Here is a 20,387-nt window from a genome sequence, read left to right as displayed (position 1 = left end):
CATGGCTATAGACATCGGGCCATCTTATAGCCGCCAAGCCTGCTGGTCAACCGTCTCTTGCTTTTTTATGAGAGAAAATAATGTTCATGTTATTGAGTCCATTTCACCCCTAAGGTTTGTAAAAGCTTCTTAATAGTATTGAGTAGTGTATTGACAGCATAACAGTATGTGTATGTATGTACGGTATGTGCTGTACACTGATATATACCATATTCTCCAATTCTGATTCTTCTGCAGAAATTGGAAGACAAGTTGCAAAGTCAGTCAGATTACGAAGAAATTAAAACTGAGCTAAGGTGAGATTCATAACGCCCTCTGTAACTCTGCTCTCTATCAGTCTGATTCATAATGTGCCATGGGAAACACTCCACGCTCCCAGGTTTATAATGCAATAAATAAGACGGCGGTGTCACTAGGGGTTGTTTATACCTATTACAGTGCTGTATATATTTACTCTTCCATCGTGCACAAAATACATATCCATCTGTTATTTTATAAAAACCAGATATAAATCTACTGGAAGTGTTGACTGAACAGCTATACAAAGCTTTTATCATCTTCATGCATACGAAAAGTGCCAGAGAGAGTTTATATAGTCCGTAATAGGATTTTTTTAAAAATTCTGTTCACACATTCCAGTTAATAACCGCATGGTTTTTATTGCATGCTGCATTTTTAAAAACCTCAGCATGCCTTACCTCTCACCTATTTTTTGTATTGATGTAGCATTTCCCCCCATTGAATTACTGTTAATGTTGAAAAATGCAGCGTAAGGAAACTTTCTTAAACAGATCCTAGAATCGCTTCTTCAAGAAATCAAACATAGCAAAGCTAAGCTTCTTGCTTTGGGCAAGCATTAACAAATGGGTGTTACGATACCCCTTGTCACAGGGCTGTGTCCCTACATTCTGACAGGATCACACTGTGCAAAGACACATCCTCTTGACAAGGGGAATTGTCTATCAGTCCTGGACTGCACAAAGACTTTTTGTGAAATACAAGTATTTCCTATAATAAACATGTCAGGAGAGGTGACAGATTCTCTATAAATCTAGTGACTCACAGGTGACGATGTCTCAGATTCTAGTAGTTTTTTTTCCTCTTTTCTTCTCCATCCGGTCCAGAGCTCATGACGACTTCTCCCGGCCATGACTCATTTCTGCAGAATTTGCCACTCAGATGTCTTCGGCTCCTCACTTTTCCAACAATTCCACACCTATAAACGAAAATAAAATTATCATAGTGCCACATGCTGTGCCCCTAAATATAATATCACCAAACACTGCGCGCCTGAATATAATAATACTATACACTGTAAAACACCACATACACACAGCCCCCTGTACATAGTGCCACACACAGCCACTGTAGATATTACACACCCCCATAGATAGCGCTACATAAAGCCCCCTGTAGATATCACACATCCCCCCTACAGCTAGCACCATACACATTCCCCCCGTAGAGAGCGTTACACACAGCCCCCTATAGATAGCGCCATACAGCCCCCCTGTAGAAAGCGCCACATAGCCCTCCCCCTCTTGTAAATAGCGCTACAGAGCCACCCTGTAAAGAGCGCCACCACACACATACCACTGTGGATAGCGCTACACAGTCCCCCTTGTATATAGTGCTACACAGCCCTCCCCCTTTGTACATAGTGTCACACAGAGCTCCCCCCCTTGTATATAGTGTCACACAGTGCTCCCCCCTTTGTATATAGAGCCACACAGCGCTCCCCCTTGCATATGGGGCCACTTAGCGCTTCCCCCTTGTATATATGGGCCACATAGCGCTCCCCCCTTGTATATAGTGCACGCAGCGCTCCCCCCTTTGTATATAGTGCCACACAGCGCTCCCCTCCCCCCTTGTATATAGGGTCACACAGCACTCCCCCCCCCCTTGTATATAGGGTCACACAGCACTGCCCCCTTGTATATAGTGTAACGGAGAACTCCCCCCCCCCCCTTGTATATGGTGTCACAGAACACTCCCACCTTGTATATAGTGTCACAGAGCACTCTCCCATTTGTATATAGTGTCACACAGCGCTCCCCTCCCCCTTGTATATAGGCCCACACAGCACTACCCTCCCCCTTGTATATAGTGTCACGGAGCACTCCCCCCCCCCTCCTTGAATATATACACAGCGCTACCCCCACCTAAAAAAACATATATATATTTTACTTACCTTGCCCCGTGGCGGCCGCTCCAGCTGGACACATGTGAAGCCTCCGGACTAGACACATGCGCAGTACCTCATCACGCCGGCCTGCGCAGGGAGTCTTCCCAGCGCCTTATAGGCTGCAGGACTAACGTGGCCTGCAGCCTATAATATTCATTTGTATCGGAGTCCTGAGGATGATCTGCCACTGGCTGCGGATCCCTGTTGCACTACTACAGTAACATGTCAGCTCTTATTTTTGTATATTTTCCTGTTTTGGGGAATAATTAGTAATTTAGTCACATCAGTCCTTATTACTGTAAATCTGTCCCAATGTAAGAAAGCTAATAGTTTTTGATTGATTCAAGCACAGCTTCTGATCACAGTCTATGAAGTGCCCAAGGTCCCTTAGGCTTCTCGAAATCAGTTTCAAAACTCTGTCTCATTCTCACAGTGGGAATATAGGGCCGCACATTTGACAGTTGGGTTAGAAATGTTTAGGATCATTGCCTTGTTGTACAGTTGTGTCTGGAATCCTACAGGAGCCTGTGACAAGTTCTCTATCCCAGACCCTGGAGACTAGCACTTCACTATTATCCCATAGAACAGATGTCATTTTGATGATGGATTAGATCATCATCTGTACACAGAGGCAAACAATCACTACAATGTAAAAAGTAAAAGCATGTTGAATAATAATAGACCATGCACATTTTAGAGCTACAATTCCAAATATTAGCACGTACATACTGTTCAATGTACTTAAAATAAGTAGAAAGAAATCATATATGCTGTAAAATGATTGCTAACGATTCACTGCAGAATTCAATATGACATAATATACTTTGATGGGGTGAGTTGTAATACCAGCCACAGCCCATGAACAAGAGTGGCGCTATTTCCTGAACAATGCTTTTAAATTTTGGGTTCTTCACTGGACGTCATTGGGCTCCCAATTGTTCTGTGGATAGATTTCAGAGGGGACTGCAAACTTGGATGATAAAAAAAAAGTACAGTTAACTTGAAATTAGCACTTTCTTCTATTTCTCAACATTTTCTTCAATAAGTTCTGTGAATATTTTCATATGTCATCAGTTTTTGCAGATATCTTGAAATGTCATTTATACTCCATACTACATGAAAAATAAAAATGTGATGAAAACATGATCAACTAAACATCTAAGAATATTTTGCTTATTATTTTTAGAGGTAGAACATTGTGCATTGCACATAGAGAATGTTCTTGCTTGATAGATTCATGTGCTGACATTATTAGATAAAACATTGGCTTTCCGTTGTTTTGGGACATCGTAAAGATTAATTCAGGTCCTGATTATAGTGGAGAGGTGGCCACGTATGAGTGTTGCTTTCTCTTTTGTAAAGTGTAAGGGAGTTACTGGCTTAGCTATCTCCATAACTCCTATAGACTTCAGTGAATTGGGCCACATGCATGCATGGCCACCTCTCCTATATGTGGCTGTGATAGAGGGTTAGGTGGTGTTCGGGTCCCAAAGGTTGGATAGGGCCCCCCCCCCCCATGACATTTTTAGCTGCTGGGGCTTCCCTGACCTTAATTTCTAAATCCCTAATCTTTCCAGAGGAGGTTCCAGAACTAACCTGGGGACTCCACCTCTGAGATTGCTATGGTCTTTTCTTCCTCCTTACTTTCCCAGCAGCTGCTCTTGATATTCTGAAATCACCTTGGACAGGGCTGTGTGACCTTAGCCCTCCTGTTATCGATTCCAGGACCCTGCTACATAGGTTATCATTGATGAGCTGGGTATAAAGCTGGCTATACGCATTATATAAATGTCAGTGGGATCCTCCAACAATCTAATGCCTATAGGGCAGCCCAACTGTTCTCAGAGATCTAAATTTGGAGTGAACAAGGATCAGCCATGCTAGATTTAAACAATGCCCAATCCTGGATGGCAGCAGCTTTTCCCCCCTCTTCCTATGGCAGTGGCTTATCTCCCTCATTCAATCTGAACTTGCATGTTTATGTAGTGGTTGGATGTCAGTCATCTTATGTGTAAAACCAGCTTAACAGCGATGACATACACATACAATAGCTGCATAGTTGTCATGGCCGCTTCTGCTTCCCATTGCTCACACTTTGTACTTACTTCTCCTCGGTGTCTCCTCTAACCTGGTCGACACATGCTGATGCTTCAGGCAGCCCAGCTCACAACCTCCCCTGCCGTTGCTCTTCTTCAGATCCCCTGGCATTGGTTAGAGTGCGATGACTCCTTTTACCTTGAAGGGCCAACACGCACCAGCTTTTTCAGGGTACTTAAGTGACCCTCCCCCTTTTCTCTGGGCCTGAGCAATTGGGTTCCATACTAGCCAGCTAGTTATTCTCTGCTGTATTACCTTTTGAATTTACTGTTACCTACTCTTCTTGACCTCGTCCTCACGGCCGCCTGCCCTGACCTTCTGCCCGTCTTAGTTTACGACCATACTCTGCCTGTCTAATTGGCTCACTGATTTCTGTTTGTTTCACCGTGTATCTTGCCTACTGTGTTTGGTACTTTATCTGTTCGCATCAGTCATCGCCAATAGAGACTACTCTGTGGGTAGCGATCAGTGATCCCTAGCAGCCAAGTCCACATCTCCGTATGGAGGTTAAAGGGTGAACACCTGGGATTTCCTTAGACTCTGCTCCTTGGGTTAGCCCCACACAGAATCTGTTGGCAACACAGAAGGTTCACACCATCCTCCTTTGGCCCCGCGACAAAAGTCTACAAGAAAGCTACAGCTTTGAAGCTTAGAGTCTGTATTTTCTTATATGAGTAAACTATACACCGTATAACTGTATAAATAGCTCACTTATAACAACCTCACTAACATGTCTGTTGTAGTGACTGTCGATTGATTGATCCCTGATTTTGCATAGATTTTTAATGATGTAGCATGCTGTTTTATGATACCATGTATAATCATTCTTCTTTTCTTACAGCATATTGAAAGCTATGAAGTCTTCTACATCCAGCTGTGATCTTACCCCAGTATGTAATTTGAACAATGTTTAGTGTAGGAAGACTAGTTACACAATGATGGACATATTCATAAGACCCGAATTAAATGTCCCATTTATTTAATGCAGGAGACATCCAAGTCAGAAGAAAACGTATCAATCAAAAGAGAAGCATTTTACCCTTCACAGACCTATCTCCTAGAAAAACCGAGCATTGTCCCCAGCCGTGGTATGTACAAAATTCTTGTCCTACAAGAATAATTAATTCATCTAATACCTGCTAGAGCCAATTTAATCGGAAAAAACACAGGAAGAACATGTAAGTATAATATTAACTGGCTGTCCCATTCTCATGCACAAAATATGTACTAGATTTTTTGACATTTGCGTTCACTATAAAACAAAAAAACAAAAATATTGGGCCTTAAATTATTTTTCTATTCGAAACGCCTTTTTCAAAATTATCACACTCTCAAGTCTGCAATTATTGTGGTGCAATATAGACTTTATTAAAAAATAAAAACACAAATAATGGGCATACTGACTGGGATTGATGTACAACACCATGAGCATTACTGTGGCTCAGTGGTTAGCCTGGCAGCAGTGGTGTCCTGGGTTCGAATTTTGGGCTTAGGGAAACATCTGCATGCAGTTTGTATTTCCCCCCCGTGGGTTTCCTGTGGGTACTCTAGTCTCTTTTGACACTCCAGAAACATACTGATAAGTTAATTGGCTTCCTATAAAAAATTGGCCCTAATGTTTGTTTCTGAGATAGGGAAAATAGACTTTGAGCTCCATTGGGGATAGAGGCTAATTTGAATGGTAACATTCTCTGTACAGCGCTAAAAAATATGTTGGTGCTGTATAAGCAACAGGAAATAAATACTATTACACTAAAACTGCAGTGTAGCATCCTCTGTGTTCCTCTGTATGGTCCCTGGTGCCGTTCACTGCCTCTTTTCTCAAAACTTTCATAAACCAATCACATTTGGTGCAACTAAAACTCCATTCTACTGGCACAAACAGAAAGAGCTGCTCATGTCGGCTAAAGGGTCTGCGGTGGTATCCTAAATAAGGTAGTCAGTCAAAGCCATCATTTTTCAAGCAGTTGTGCCAAAAAAAATAAAAATTGTGTAATTGCGTTAATGAATATCCGCTATGTGTTCTTATGTACTGGTAAAGTACATTTTCAGCATGATATTCAGCAACATCACACAGACCTCAGTCATTTTTAAAGTGTGGCACTTCTCCCCTCTTCAACTGCAAATTCTGCCTCTTCTGCCAATTTCTAATTAATGCCAAGTTTTTTGGCAGTCAGGTTAAAGTTCTGGATGACGGTAATGAGTGCAAGAACTGTGCACAGCAATAAATTACATGTGTATGAGCAACACAAGTCTCCAAACCAGTGGTTTATTTACTTCACATGCCACATTATATTAAAATGTGCTATTTAAAACATTACTATTAGTGAAACTCAATCTCCAATCCATTTTGTAAAGCAATATACCATGCCCTACAAATCATGAATTGAAAGTTCAGTCAGCAACGTAGCTGCTAAGGGTATGTTCACACGCACTGTTTTCAGACGTAATTCGGGCGTTTTACGCCTTGAATTACGCCTGAAAGAAAGGCTCCATTACGCCTACAAACATCTGCCCATTGCTTTCAATGGGTTTTACGATGTTCTGTTCCCACGAGGTGTAATTTTACGTGTCGCTGTCAAAAGACGGCGCGTAAAAAGACGCCCGCGTCAAAGAAGTGCATGTCACTTCTTGGGACGTTTTTGGAGCCGTTTTTCATTGACTCCATTGAAAAACAGCTCCAATAACGTCTGTAAAATACGCCACGAAAAACGCAAGTACAAAAACGTCTGAAAATCAGCTGTTTTCGCCTGAAAACAGCTCCGTAATTTCAGACGTATTTTGCTAAGGCGTGTGAACATACCCTAAGAGTACTGGGTGTTAGAAGATATGGCAAATATTTTATTACAGACAGTAGCAAGAAATACATTTTTTTTTTAATGTAAAAATTAAGAACAAACCTGGTTCATAATTTTAGCTGCCCATTATAATTTTTTTAATTGCATTATATATTATTATCATCATTATTATAAATTATTTTTTGTATGGTTTTTATTTCTCTTTACTAGGTGAAAATCACTCTCAAAATGCCACAAAAGATCTTGTGCCAGCTGAAAGACCATACTCTGTTTCTCCGTTGACTAGAGATGGAGCCTCTACACCCTGTTCTGTTCAGTTCGTGCTGGAAACATCACTTCGAAACAGAGTTCGTCGGACCTTTTGCCCACCTTCTGTTTACAGTGATAATGAACAATCAGTAGGAGAACCAGCACTCAAGAATCACGTTACATCTCCATTGCTTAAGACAGAAAGTAACTCCATGCACTCTTTTCAATCTCCGTTTTACACACTAAAGGCCAATATACTCCCAACCAACAACCACCAGTCCGCTGGCAATCAAGATTCCAGCCCACTTAGTGATCAGTCCGAAGGGACCAACTCCAGCTCCATGGATGATGAACATATGGACACTTCCGAAATCGCTTTTCAAGTTAAGGAGCAGCTACTGAAACATAATATTGGGCAACGAGTATTTGGTCACTATGTACTGGGTCTCTCCCAAGGCTCAGTAAGTGAGATTCTGGCTCGTCCCAAGCCTTGGCGAAAACTTACTGTTAAAGGGAAAGAGCCCTTCATTAAGATGAAACAGTTTATTTCAGATGAGCAAAATGTTCTAGCACTAAGAACTATTCAAGTGCGGCAAAGAGGTAAGTGGTCAATGTATCATAGGAAAGCACAGCCCCAGTCAGTAACCTCACCCATACCTCAAGGTGCAGCTGCTTTGAGCTCCTAGCTTAGTTCTGTAGTTTTAAAAATGTATGGCATGTCGCTTAGATATACCATCAAAGTGTTATCAGTGAGGGGTCTAACCATTGGGGTTTTACTGATCATGGGAACGAAGATGCCACAGTTTACACACCTTTGAGTTTTACCAGATGCAATGGTGTTCTTGTCTCCAAAATATGTCTGGTATTGTAGCTCAGCTCTTTTGAATGGGGTTGGGTTGCAATACACAAACAAGTGAACTCACATTCAGGGCACATCCTAGAAATATGCGATTAAATGTTCAAAACTACAGAATCCCTGAAAATATTACATCACCAACATTTGAACAATTTGTTTAATTTTATGAGGGATTCCATGGAATTACTCGTATTTTTATTACACACAGGATCTATCCACTACTTCATAAAGTTAATTTTGGCTAAAGCCAATTACAGAGTTTATTTATTAAATGAATGGCAAGTTCATTTACATATATAAGTTGTTGTTAATGAGTTATTTAGGTCTAGCGTAACGGTCCTTTACACGACCAATGATCGGGGGAACGAGCGTTCGTATGATGTTTAGACAAGGCAGCGATCAGCATATGAATGAGTGAACGCTCCAAAAAATGGTCTCTTTTCGGCAGCACATCTCCCCATGTAATCGGGATGTTCTGCCGATAATATCAGAAGTGCATGATAACGAAGGATTGTATTAACAATCATTCGTCCCAATACTTGTGATTATTGCTCCACGTAAATACAGCAAACGAACACCGATCAACATCATGTATTGTCGATCGGCGCTAGTTTATCGGACAGATTATCTACCCATGTAAAACGTTGCTGATTTTCTTGGTGATAAAGCTTCCTTAACCCCTTCACGACTGCCATACGGCTATATACGTTCTAACTGCCGATGCCCCATGCATTTAGCATGTATATAGACGTTTGCAGCGTGCATTCGGGGTTTAATGAGGGCAGAGCTGCTTCAGTGTGAGCAGCTCTGCACTAATCTATGTGTCGGCTCTCTTTACAAGTTTTGACATAGTTTCATTAAACAAACGTGTTTTCTTATGAAACTAAAGTTACAAGTGCAGCGCTGCTCACAATGGAGCAGTCTGCACTTTTCAAGACCCCCCCCCCCCCCCTGTGTGTGTCGGCACCTTCTCCCTCCATCGACTTCTGCCCAGAGATAACAGAGCCAGCGTGCTCATTATCTGGGCAGATAATGTACTAAAAGTTTTGTTTTGACTCTTTAGTCTTCTACACTCTCCAGGAGAGTGAAGAAGGCAAACTGTTAAAGAGCTGCAACAGTGTATGTATATATATATATATATATATATATATATAAACATACACACATAAATAACATAGATAAATATATAAAAATAACACAAAAGTGTTTTTTTCACATTTTTTGTGATTTGTCTGCTCATAATAAAAATGTAAGACATGGAATTAATTAAACTAATCTAGAAAATGAAAGTCTCATAAGTCTTGTAAAAAAAAACAAAGTAAAAATAGTTGTGATAATCAAAGAGGTTGCAAAGTTATTATCGTTTAAAGAAGTGCACATCAGAAATGGAAAATTTGACCTAGACACAGGGGCATCAATGACCCTTGGTCATGAAAGGGTTAAAGTTGCCATTGATTTTGACAGAGATGTGAACGATTTGAAAGTCACCAGTGATAATCTCTATGTCAATGTTACTTAAAACAATCAGTTCTGATAGATAGAAATCTGCTCCATTGGTCTGGACTCATCATATCTGTTTTAGACTTGAAACACGCATTGAGTATTTGTTGAAGATTTTGATGCAGTTTTTTTTAGCAAAAGCCTGAAATGGATTAAAAAAGAATGGCAAAAATAAAAGGAAGAATGTATATTTCTCCTGGATACACTTCTGGCTTTGGCTAAAAAATACTGCACTAAAATCTGTAACTTAAACTTGATGTGTGTTTCCAGCCTTAAACTTTTTCTTGGTCAATAGTGTTAAATGTTACAATCATACCATTAACTTAACTATCATTTAAAGGGAATGTGTCGCTAGAATTTGTTATTTTTTTTCAGTTAAACAGTATATAAATGATTAGACATTGTTTTAATTTTTTTAATTTTTTCACAAGTCAGGAAATATTATAAATTAGATTCTAATTTATAACATTTCCATGTGCTGGTCACTAGAGGGAGTAATTCCCAAAATTGCAGCAATGGCATGTGGTAAAGCAACCTCATTGCTTTATGCTGCAAATTTGGAGTAGACACACTCGCTCTAGTGTCCTCACACAATCCCCTAACCTTTATCCTGGCTAGTGCCAGGAGAAAGGAGGGGGTTGAATGTTCAAACCTCCTACACTGTGTGTGTCGCCATTTTCTGAGCGAATGCACAGTGTAGGAGGATTAGATACAGTGGTAATCAGACAGTATAACACGAACATAATACACACATCACATACACAAACATAACTTACCTGCTCCTGCCGCCTCCGCCCTGCCACTCCTAGTCCTTTCGTCTGCGCTGCCTTCAACATATGGCCGGAAGCCGCGACCGGAAGTCGTCATCTTACTGTCCGGCCGCGGCTTCCGGTCCACATGAAAATGGCGCCGGATGTCGCTCTACCAAAGACCTTCCTTTTGGTCTGTGTGGGAGCGGCGCATGCGCCGTTCCCACACAGACGGCGTATGCTATAGTGAATGGAACGGCTCCCATTCGCATTCTCTATGGGGATGTATGTGCTGTATTCCATCTCTGTATGTGTTGTTAATCGCCACTTACAGAGATGGAAAAAAAAATGGCATCCCCCATAGAGAAGTAAAAGAAAAAAAAAGAAAAAAGTACAACACAAAAACACAAATACATAAAATTTATTTTAATGACATACTAAAAGCAATATTATATTAAAAAAAATGTTTTTCGTGACACCTTCCCTTTAAGGAAAATACGTGTTGGGCAATGCAAGGGTAATCCATAGGGAAATTATTTTTTAATGTGGTAAATACAATGGGGGAGATACAGTAAGGGTATGTGCACACAATAACTGCATTTACGTCTGAAATTACGGAGCTGTTTTCAGGAGAAAACAACTCCTGAATTTCAGACGTAATTGCATGTACTCGAGTTTTGCGGGGCGTCCATTACGGACGTAATTTGGAGCTGTTCTTCATTGGATTCAATGAAAAACGGCTCCAATTACGTCCCATGAAGTGTCCTGCACTTCTTTAACGAGGCTGTTATTTTACGCGCCGTCTTTTGACAGCAACGCGTAAAATGACAGGTCGTCGGCACAGAACATCGTAAGACCCATTGAAATGAATGGGAAGATGTTTGCCGACTTATTGGAGCCGTGTTTTCAGGCGTAATTCGAGGCGTAAAACTCCTCCATTACGCCTGAATATAGGTCGTGTGAACCCAGCCTTATAGTGTCTTAAAGATAGACCGTGTATGACTAGATTAGACAGGCAGACTCTGCTCCAGATTTATCAGAGTGGTGCACGCTGCATGATAAATTTGGCGCAATCTTGATAGACATGTTAGACACTTTTCTCTTCCTTAATCCACCTCATGGCTGGCGCACTTTGCATCAATATTTTGCACAAAAAAAAAGGCACACACCATTACCTAATATGGCGCGTTTTATGACTCCTCTTAGCCACGACCCTTTTTCTAGACCCTTTTCAAGACTTTTCAAGTTTAGGAAAGTGCAAAAAGAGTCTAAAAAACATAAAAAATTTGGTGCACCCCATGTATGCCACTTTTTTGGCAGAGTTTGTGCTAGGTTTCTGGCGCATCATGCTTAGTAAGTCTTCACTGCATGACCCTTTTCTGTCACAAAAGTAAAATGCTCAACCGATCCGATTGGTATCTTTAGGACTATGGACACTTTGTAATCACTTTGCTTTATCGTTACTCAGGAAGCATTACACCAAGAATCCGAACACCGGAAACAGGATCAGATGATGCCATCAAAAATATTCTAGAGCAAGCGAAAAAAGAAATTCAGTCTCAGAAGGGAGGTGAGATTACAAATCATCGATACACCATAGGCCTTATGTAAAACTACTCTAATAGCCAGAAGCACAATGTTGTCAGGCCAATTCTTCCTCTACAACCAAAGTAATATATGGAATTGGTGGACTGCAGTACCCAGAAAAATTAGCAAAATTGGGGTTATTTCGTTTGGAGAAATTACAGTTTAAGGTCCATTTTCCCGAGCAGATAATTGGTCAGAATATTTTGCAAGGCACTATTCCTAAGGTATGCCCAACTGCTACCTGTGGGTTTTACATGCACGGGCAGTAATACATTGGAGTACATAGGTATTTCAATGCGTAATTATGAACAAATGAAATGTAAAAGTCCCCTTGTAGGAAGAAAAACACTTTTTTTTTTTTATATAAAATAGTCAGTTTACAAAAACATACATGAAAAAATAAGATAAACACAATATATTTTTTTTTAATAAACAGTTTTTTATAAAATAAAGTTGTAAAACATAAAAAAATGTACACATTAGGTATCTCTAATTGTTTTAGCCTATACAATACATTTAAAACATAATTTAGACAATTTGGAGAACAACAGACAAAAAATAAAGAAATGGAAGAATTAACATTTTGGGGCATTCTGCTAAACAAAATTAATGTAAATTGAACATGCACCCTGAAAATACACCCCTTACACCGCAGCCTCAGCAAGAAAAAAATAGTTTGCTGTGACACAAAAACTGAAAAATATGCTGCGTTCTGAAGGCCAAAAGTAGCTGTGTCGTTAAAAAGTTAGAGTGGGCCCCCTTACCAACAGATTACTGTACAGATCACGGTACGTATAGGGAATGTCCACACCCTGCTCTGTATATGTTTCGTTCGCTTTTACTGCTAGTAGAACCACAAATGTGCTGATGTACTGCCACCTGCTGTCTATTTCTATACTTTACTTTTACTTTTCTAATTTACCGTTAGAGGCATAATGTTGGTTTGTACTATAGGATTAATTATATAAGGTTTGCTTTTTTTTTTTTTACATTGTCATTTCTAGTTTACATTTTTTTACATCATAATAGCGATCTGCAAAGACAAGTTTTCAATGACTTATAACCCTTCAGCATATTGCGATTTTATTATTTTGCTAACGTACACACACGTACACACACACACACACACACACATTGATTATAATTCAGGATGGGTTCATTAGCAGAGGTTCACATGTCTTAAAGGGTTTTTTCATGAGAAAATGACTAAGCCTTCATTCACACGAGCATGTCCGATTTGCATGCGCAAAAAAGTGTGCTTTGCGTGTGGCATCCGTTTTTCACGTCCGTGATGATCCTCTGCAAACATTTCCACGGACGCGGAACACGCTCATCTGAATGAGCCCTAAAATATCATAGGGATTTGATTGTTGATGGTGGTTGACAGGCAGTGGCAGCGTATTTTATCCCCCACCCACCTTCTGCCCAGTTCTATTCCACACTCTTGAGGAGGTCTGCATTCACTAAAATGTCTGTATCATTGTATACCTACTGTATATGGCAAAGCATGAATTAGAGGCAATTTCTTTTTGCAAAAATGTAATCTCATCAATAGAAAAGATTGTATCAATCACACACATTTCTTGGTAATGTGTACATAAGAATAAAGTATATCCCCCAATGTGCTAGAGTCCGTTTAAAGATCCGGTTAGATTTCATTATTCCCGGGTGACTTCGGCAGAGACTACACGTGGAGGATCAGTCCGTGTCCCACTATGCCTGGTTCCACGTTTCGGGGGTCTGCCCCCTTTCTCAAGCATATATTCTGGTATGCCACCAGTACTTTCAGTGCATGTTCCTGGTATTTCTTTTTCCAATGGTGCATTATGTTAGAAGGTGTAGAGTAGAGGAACTGGACCCTGCGTACCTCCTTGTATGATTGATGCCTTTCCTGCTCTAGAGACACTTTAGCGATGGCACTCCTCAATCACTGTGCGTGAAAAGGGGCATATTTGTGAAACCACAATAAACTGAATCAGTACTTTCTATAGATTCGCTTGCATTCAGAAGGCACATTCTCTTTTTTTTTTTATATATATAAAACTTGTTTTGATTCTCTTGTAAACGCATACTTTTCCTTTATAAATGGGATCAAACTTGTATTTAGATAGTGCAGCATTATGTTTGCATTTATTCTACACTTTGCTTTATTGCTATACGTTTTATCTTTATTGTTTATGCAGGTGATACAAAAGGCTCAAGTGCTCCTTTATCATCATCATCATCATCTGCCAGCAGCAACAACAATTCAGAGGATGCAATAAAGAATATTCTGGAACAGGCGAAAAGGGAGATGCAGGCACAACAGCAAGCATTGTTAGAAATAGAATCCGGCAATGGTCATAGATCTATTTCTACACCCCCAAATGAACGCCCCATTCTCACTCCCCCAACACCCATAGCACCTCATGTCTACATTAAACAGGAGGATGTCAGCCTTCTAACCAGCACAAGCTCCACACAGACCCCACTGAGTGTACTGTCTCCAGCAGCTTTTGTACAAAACATCATACGGAAAGTAAAGTCGGAAATAGGTGACGCAGGGTCATACTTTGATCAGCACTGGGCATCTGAGAAAAGCTTTCTGAGCCGACCATTTACCTCTGTGTCTCCATCATTATCTTCATCATCCTCAAGTTACTCTAGCATGGTAAATAGTCGACCTTGGAAGAGAGGAGAGAATATTGAGACTTCACAAAATGAAGAAGATGTATCGAATGGAGAAGAAACGCATAAGATAGTGGAGATAAAGACAGAGGCTGGAAGTGTGGAGAGTCAGAACATGAATCAGCTCTCATACTACCCTGCCTATGTTCCTAGGAATCTCAAGCCCACAGTCCCTCCTCTAACCCCAGAGCAGTATGAGCTGTATATGTACAGAGAGGTGGACACCTTGGACCTGACCAGACAAGTTAAAGAAAAATTAGCAAAAAATGGCATCTGCCAGAGAATCTTTGGCGAAAAGGTATAAATAAGGCACTGCTATGATTCTTTGGGGTCCGCCAGTAATTCCTGAAAAGTAAACTGTGGATAGGAGAGGCCCTATCTTTCAAATGCAGTTTAACCCTTTCATATTACCAATTTCAGTCGGTATAATTAAGCTTTGCCCTGTTCTGCCCAGGAACGTCCCCAAAATGGCTGATTGCACCCACTTTTCTGACAAATTTGCATAAAACCCACCCTGTCTGTGGTCCGGTTTGTGGGATTGTCCCGCCAAATCGGGATTTGTCCCGCCAAATCGGGATATTACGTATGTCATGACTTTAAACTGTTGCTGCAACTAAAATATAAGCAGCTGCAGCTTAAAATGTCCAGAATCTTAGCTTTCAAATGATACCAGGATCAAAAATCTAGATGAACTATGTGAGGCGCACTTGTTGGCCGCATTGAGGCCGGGTCAGTGCTGCTCTCTGTGGCCTTACCTTTACATCCTGGTTCTGTATGTGTGAGGGTGGGTTGGGGAGGGAGGGGAGATGTAAGTGACAGTAGCAAGAAATGATCACAACCTGTTACTGTCTTCTCTCCCCTGTACTGCCTTCTAGTGGCCACAGTGGGATGAGATACAGAAACTATTCGCCATGTTATCATGCTTCTTACCAATTAGAGAGGATATGTTCTCTCTGATTGTCATGTTTAGGGGGACTTTTATTCTATTAAAGGAGTGATAAGATGAACAGATATTCCTCTTATCACCCCATGCATCTAATAAGGACACCTCTCGACTCTGTGACACAAATGTTTACGGCCTCTGAATCACAGACCTTTTTGGTATCTTCAGTTTTTTCAGATTTTGTGGAGATGTTCTTGTACACCTACAGATAAGTTTCATGTTTAAACTTAATTTTACTTTCATATAATATATGGGTGTGGGAGTATAATATTTATTTTATATTTCAGGTTTTATTTATGTCAAAAGTGTGTACCTGCCCTGAAAGGGTTAAACTGTGTATCTTGAGGGTATGTTCACACGGAGTGTTTTCAGCCGTTTTTCGGCTGAAAAATCAGAAGCAGAACGCCTACAAACATCTGCCCATTGATTTCAATGGGGAAAACTGCGTTGTGTTCCGATAGGGCGTTTTTTACTAGGCTGTATTTCAAATTGGCCGCGTAAATAGACACGCGAAAATGAAGTGCATGTCACTTCTTGGGAAGTTTTTGGAGCCGTTTTACATAGACTCTATCGAATAACAGCTCTAAAAACGCTGCGAAAAACGTGACTTTGATTAAAAAACGTCTGAAAATCAGGAGCTGTTTTCCCTTGAAAACAGCTCTGTATTTTGAGATGTTTTTTATTTTGTGTGTGCATATACCCTAAAAGAGTTATAGCATTGGGAAGGTGCAGTGTCAGAGAATTCTTCTCTATCTCTTGGTTAATCAACACTGGCAAAACATTTTAACTGAGATGCTAATTCTCCAAAACGAGTAAGACTAAGAACTTTTGCACACCACACCAACTATCTAACCAATTACTGGACTAGGCTGGGGCTCTATGCATTGCTCCTTAGTGCATAGCCAGGTTCTGGTGTTCAATGGGATGGACTATGTTCCCTAAGGCTCATGCTCTATTGGAAAATACAGGGCCCAGTATGCTATACTAGAATCTGTATACATAGATTAGCCCTTCCCTCAAATAATAATACAGTAACTAAATATTACCGCCATACATTAACTAAATATAATCTCCTTACAGTGACTAAATAACACCGCCAAACTGTTACTAAGTAATGCCGCCATGCTGTTACTAAGTAACACGACCAGAATGTTACCAAATAACACCACCATACTGTTACTAAATAGTACCGCCATACCGTGACTAGATAAAATCACCATACCACGACTGGATAACAACACCAGAATGTTACTAAATAACACCACCATACCATGACTACAGAACACCACCATATCGTGACTGGGTAACACCACCATACCATGACTACAGAACACCACCATACCGTGACTGTGTAACACCACCATACCGTGACACTGTAACACCACCATACCGTGACTGGAGAACATCACCATACCGTGAGTGGATAAAACCATCAGACTGTGATTGGATAACACCACCATACCGTGACTGGATAAGACCACCCTACTGTGACTGGATAAGACCACCATACTGTGACTGGATAAGACCACCATACCGTGACTGGATAACACCACCATACCGTGACTGGGTAGCACCACCATACTGTGACTGTATAACACTACCATACCGTATCTGGGTAACACCACCGTACCGTGACTGGATAACACCACTATACCGTATCTGGGTAACACCACTGTACCGTGACTGGATAACACCACTATACCGTAACTGGGTAGCACCACAATACCATGACTGGATAACACCACCATACCGTCACTAGATAACACCACAATACCATGACTAGATAACACAATTATACGGTGACTAAGTAACTCCACTGAATAATAGCTCCTTACTGTTACTGAATAAAATACACGACTGGAATACCAAAATTGCCACCATACTATAAGTGAATATTATCAATAGACAGACTGAATACAGTCATTATATAGTGGTCAGATACCACACAAGCGGTCTGCAGAGCATCACCACACTGCAGACTGGACAAATTGATAAAATGCTGATCAGACGCAGACAAAGGGAGAATAAACAATGAAATCCAGTGATTAACAGGTAAGTCGTCCGCTTTACCATTTTTATCGATCTAACACAGCCTGCCATGATGACTTCCTTTAGTTACGACGCACCTCTGCAGCTTTCACAAATCTCCCATGCTGCTGCCCCCTTTAATATTGCTATCCTGCTGTTACTGCGAATAATGTGTCTGCTGTTCTGCTCAGTGCCCTCAAATATTGTACTGAAATAAAAGACAGTGCCTCACAGTAAACAGGGCCATACATGCTCGATAATTAACAGCGCTATACACATAGTGTTCCCTGTAAAGTGCCCTATGGTAAATAGCACCATACAGATAGTGCCCCATAGTAAATAGTGCCATAATACAGATAGTGTCCCATATAAAATGTATTCTATTGATAGTGCCCGGTAAGTGCACTATAGAAAATTATGCACTGTAGAGTTCCCCATATAAATTTGTGCTTTAAATAGTGACGCATGTAATTCTTGAATATAAATAGTAACCAGTTTACAATACTTACCCATCCTTGTTCGCACGCCTCCATTCAATCTCTGCACGGTAGTTAGCAGCCTCGTGCTCGCTGGCGTGATGACATAATCGCATTAAGTCAGCCAGCGTGCGGCAACAAAGGGTGCAGAATCGCCTGCCCCCCCCCAACCAGACCTCTATATAAATTACCTCTCCTGATTTCTCTCTACCTCGGGGCAGGACGTTGTGCCATTTTTTTTTTACTTAATGTCCTTGATACTATAGTAACAAACACTTAGCTGTGTGAAGTATTAGGTCCGCCGAGGTTTCCAGCCTCTGGACTCAAAAGTGAATTTGCCCATTAACTGAATGAACAGATCCTGAAAATTGTGGTGAATGTTGGATGTATATTAGGATGCTGCAGAACTTTCATTATACAGTGATTACGCTATATTTGCATAACCAGATGACTGGATGGTAGTGGTACTGCGCCAGTCATGTGTAATTATTTAAGTATGGGATTCAAACCTCCTCTTTCCCCCGATGAACAATTTAGGGAGTCTTCTAAGTAAGTCCGATTAGCACCTCCTAATAGGACACATTGACACTTAAAATGCTATAATTAATAGCAGCAAAAAAAACAACTTTAGTGAACTTGTTGGGAGTGCATCAAAATTTTAAAACCTTTGAATAACATCTGTCTATGGGCACGGGTCATGTGTAATAAGTTCCTACTGTGTCTGTATGATCCATTCTTCCGTACAACTTTTTAGATCTAGATCAAAATGAGGATCGGATTGTGGTACTTGAGAGACAGGAAACATTCCATAAAACGTCCTTAGTTCAGGTTCCCACGTAGGAATTTCCACAATGCAATTGTGTGTGGAAATTCTGCAGCATTTACAGTAGCAGCAAAGCGGATAAGATTTAGTAAATCTCATGCCCACGCTGCAGAAAAAAACTTAATGAACGTTAATACATTTATCTGCGCTGTGGAATTTAATTCCGCAGCATGTCAATTTATGCTGCGTTTTTGTTTATTTTCAGCGATTACGCCGCAAAAATCGCAACTCTGGGAAAAAAATAATCTTACCCAGAACGCTCTCCTTCTTCCTGCAGTCCGGCCTCTTGGGAAGACGTTTCATCCCATGTGACCGCTGCAGCCAATCACAGGCTGCAGTGTCACATGGCCTGCAATGTCATTGTAGGAGGCCTGAGCGGACCTCAAATGGGGGAGGGGGTAAGTATGAGCGCTTTTTTTATGCAGCGGAAACTCCTTTCTGAAAAACCTTACCACAATGTGGTGCGATTTTTCGGATGGAAGGTGCGGCAGGTTCAAGGTCTGATACACTGGGTGATTTTTACGCAGCCTATCCGACCCGTGGGCACCCGGCCTTAGAGACGGTTTCCCCTCTCCCTTTACATCTAAGCAGACTTGCAGGAGAGTAGATCTTCCGAACATGATGTTCCTAACGTGGTATAACGAACATGAAGATATTCCTTAATGTATAATTGTTCACTGCGGAATATTCCCACAGGCAGTTCTGGAATAAAAACATACCATAACCATTTTGTTGTGTAATTATTGTAACCCATGTTTTCACTCAGGTGCTGGGATTATCTCAAGGCAGTGTGAGTGACATGTTGTCCAGACCCAAACCATGGAGTAAGTTGACCCAGAAAGGACGTGAACCTTTCATTCGCATGCAGCTGTGGCTGACGGATCAGCTTGGCCAAGGGATTATCCAGCAACCAGCTCTTTCACAAGGTAGTTATATAAATGCCTACTGACCAGTAAACATGGTTTTAAATTGTAGATTTTAGTTTTTGAGGGGAATCAAATATTCGGACAGATCAAAACCACATAAAAACCTCAGGAAATTTCAAGCAAAATTCATTCAATACTTCTGAATGGAGCTGTTTCTGCATCATGAGCATAGATTTCTGTAAACGCCATTTAGATGAATGAGACAGTGGCAGAAATCTCTTTAACAAATCCGCCGCCTCTGAATATACCCTAAAGAGGACAGATCACGTTTTTGCTAAGCATATATACTGTATTTCCAATTGAGTGGGAAATGCTCCCCTTATAGTTCTTAAACATGTCTGTTTTAGTAAATACTTGTATTCCCCATAAAATAACATTCCCTATAACAGAGCATTGTGATAGGGAATGCCATTTCTGCTTAAAATGCATGAACAAATTGACATCTGGGCGTCATCATTCCCCATGCCAATAGGGTGGATGCCTTCACAGTCTGACTCCCCTGA

The 20,387-nt window shown here is 40.8% G+C and overlaps 1 protein-coding gene across 3 annotated transcripts in view; it reads left to right on the top strand.

The window, feature by feature from the left end:
* The window catches only part of CUX2 (cut like homeobox 2), a 533,765-nt gene that overhangs the window by 497,822 nt on the left and 15,556 nt on the right, over window positions 1-20,387 (top strand). For all 3 annotated transcript variants that reach the window (XM_075834888.1, XM_075834897.1, XM_075834879.1), the window contains 7 exons: window positions 238-296; window positions 5,124-5,172; window positions 5,271-5,370; window positions 7,291-7,929; window positions 11,903-12,004; window positions 14,205-14,986; window positions 19,725-19,884. In XM_075834888.1, coding sequence (XP_075691003.1) covers window positions 238-296; window positions 5,124-5,172; window positions 5,271-5,370; window positions 7,291-7,929; window positions 11,903-12,004; window positions 14,205-14,986; window positions 19,725-19,884 — 1,891 coding nt within the window. The remainder of the gene's footprint in view (window positions 1-237; window positions 297-5,123; window positions 5,173-5,270; window positions 5,371-7,290; window positions 7,930-11,902; window positions 12,005-14,204; window positions 14,987-19,724; window positions 19,885-20,387) is intronic.

Source organism: Rhinoderma darwinii, chromosome 1 (genome assembly GCF_050947455.1).
Source record: "Rhinoderma darwinii isolate aRhiDar2 chromosome 1, aRhiDar2.hap1, whole genome shotgun sequence".
Lineage (NCBI taxonomy): Eukaryota > Metazoa > Chordata > Amphibia > Anura > Rhinodermatidae > Rhinoderma > Rhinoderma darwinii.
The sequence above is the reverse complement of the archived record's forward strand: the minus strand, read 5'-3'. Positions and strand labels throughout refer to the sequence as shown.